Here is a 2453-nt window from a genome sequence, read left to right as displayed (position 1 = left end):
ATACATATATACATATATATATATATATATATGTGTCTGTGTGTTGTTTCCCTAACAGTTTTAGTTCTTTTCAAGCACTGCTGCCACCTGCCATCGTGATTCATTGTTCTGTTCTCTCTCTCTCTTGTTCTTTTCTTTATTTACGTTTTTCTCTCCTGACTTCTTTTCGCTTTTTCTTGTTAACCACCTCCGTCATTTACCTTCATCCTCCTCTCCCACTTTGTTGAATGATCACCCTCACCAACAATATATATATATATATATATTGCTTATATTGTATTGTCCTACTGTTAGCGGAAATTAAAAAGAAAAAATATATTAAAAAGGAAAAGGAAAAGCAAGTGGTGAAAGACAACGCAATCACTACGGTGTGTCGAGTATCAGATATTTGCATTAAAAAAAAAAGCAAACAAACAAACAAACAAACACCAGAAGCAACGAAAACAAGAATCCGCAACACGACGTTAAATTACACTCATTTTTGTGCGAAAGTGACGTCTAAGGAAAGACGGTGTAGCGGAAGGGGAAGGAAACAAATAAATAATAGATAAATCAACAATAAATTTCTATTACAAACAAAGCAGAAGATACTTACATAGGGATAATAAGTGAACTCAAACCTCAAGACCGGTTGTGTTCCCTTCCCTCTTCGTTACTTTAACAATCAGCCGTATAGTCACACAATACACGTACACATTTATTTGTATTTATATTTATCAGTATAGAGCTCTATTAAATATTTTAAACAGAAATAAGAGCCAAGAAAGTGGAAAAGAAGAAAAAAAAAGAACAAGAACAGACACAAGCGGCATATACAAATACGCACACATCTCCTGCACTCGTTGCATATAGGTGTAGTAGCTCAGGTAAAATCCCCCCTTCACTTATGGCTGATCTCCTTGAGCTTCGTGGCGAAAACAGAATATGGAAACTTAAGCGTCAGCGCATACTCGGGAAGGGAAGCTTCGGTTGCGCAACGCTTTACGAGCAGGCGGACGAAACGGCGCAGGGAGGTGGTGATCGTTTTGTTGTTGTGAAGGATGTGGATATGCAAACAATGAAAAAAGATGAAGAGATGAAGGCATTGGATATGGAGGTGAGTATACTTCGCCGCTCTATGGGACACCCCAACATTGTGCAATTCCTCGACCGCTACCACGACGGTAAGTTCATGGTGTACATCATCATGGAATTTTGCAACGGTGGTGATTTGGGGCAGCGTATTGAACAGCTCCAGTACCGTCACAAGAAGGAAGAAGAGAGTTTTGTAGCCTCACTTATGATTCAGATGTTGGTTGGATTGAATTTCCTGCATGTTGACCAGCGCACCCTCCACAGGGACATTAAGCCACAGAACATCTTCATTTTCGAAGACGGAACCGTTCGTATAGGAGATTTTGGCGTGTCGGTAGTGCTCGATCAGCTTGGCGGGGTGGCGAAGATGGCGTGTGGCTCGCCGCTTTACATGGCGCCTGAACTTTGTGAGGAGCGGGCATATGATGGAAAGGCTGATATATGGAGTCTCGGCGTCACCTTGTATGAACTCATGATGCTGAAACGCCCCTTCAACTCCACATCAGCACCAACACTCATGCGGATGATCTCGCGCGGAGAGTATCAACTCATCACACCGGAAGATGGTTACTCCTCGCCTCTCATTGATTTGGTTCATTCATTTTTACAGAAATCCGCGGTAACACGACCAACACTTAGGCGCGCACTGCGTAGTTCCTACGTCCAGAACAATCTTTCCACTGTTCCACTCAGTTGTCTGGAGTCCAAATATTATAAACAGATATTTGGTGAGGAAATAGTGCAGAAGGCCATCAGCGCCAAGAAAAGGTCCATGGGTGCATCCACCAGTGGGAGTGGTGGTGACGGTTGTAGCAGCGGTAGTACCAATAATAATTATAACAATAATAACAATAATAATAATAATAACACTAATGCAAAAACTAGCGTCGCGACCTCCGAATTGGATTCTTGGTTGGAGCAGAGCAAAGGTGTGACGGATGCGTTGGCTGAACAAAAAATGTCACCGCAACGGCCCAAAAGTGCGCTGGCGCGGCGACCGCTTCTTCAGCCGAGCAGTGTTTCAACCCGATCAGAGAACACGCCGAGCATCCCACCAATTTGTGAGAATTCGGAACGGCCGCAAAGCCGAATGTCATTTCACAAACCGTCGGGTCGCGTGAGCGGCGGTGATGAGTATGAAGATGACTTTGAAAGCAGCGGCAGCAGTAATTAATACATTTGGTTATTATTTTATTATAAGAGAAAATAATAATAATAATGATAATAACCAAGTATTTCTACATATATGTATGATCGTACTTGTGTGTGCTTGTGTGTTTGTTCGTATGGGCGACTTGTCTTTCCTTTTATCCACACCTTCAAGGGCTGTGAAGGTTTATGGAAAGCGTTTGTTTTGTGTTTTGCTCTCTTTCCTTCCT

At 42.4% G+C, this 2453-nt stretch overlaps 1 protein-coding gene across 1 annotated transcript; it reads left to right on the top strand.

Moving 5' to 3' along the window:
* Positions 1 to 886: 886 nt before the first annotated feature.
* Positions 887 to 2248, top strand: TEOVI_000527200 (Mitogen-activated kinase kinase kinase, putative; the record flags this gene model as incomplete). The annotated part of the gene is made up of 1 exon (XM_067222903.1): positions 887 to 2248. One exon carries the CDS (start codon positions 887 to 889, stop codon positions 2246 to 2248), a length of 1362 nt encoding a protein of 453 aa, XP_067079004.1.
* Between the last annotated feature and the right edge of the window lie 205 nt (positions 2249 to 2453).

The sequence above is a fragment of the Trypanosoma equiperdum genome (assembly GCF_001457755.1).
Source record: "Trypanosoma equiperdum strain OVI genome assembly, contig: ctg_1716, whole genome shotgun sequence".
NCBI lineage: Eukaryota > Euglenozoa > Kinetoplastea > Trypanosomatida > Trypanosomatidae > Trypanosoma > Trypanosoma equiperdum.
The sequence above is the reverse complement of the archived record's forward strand: the minus strand, read 5'-3'. Positions and strand labels throughout refer to the sequence as shown.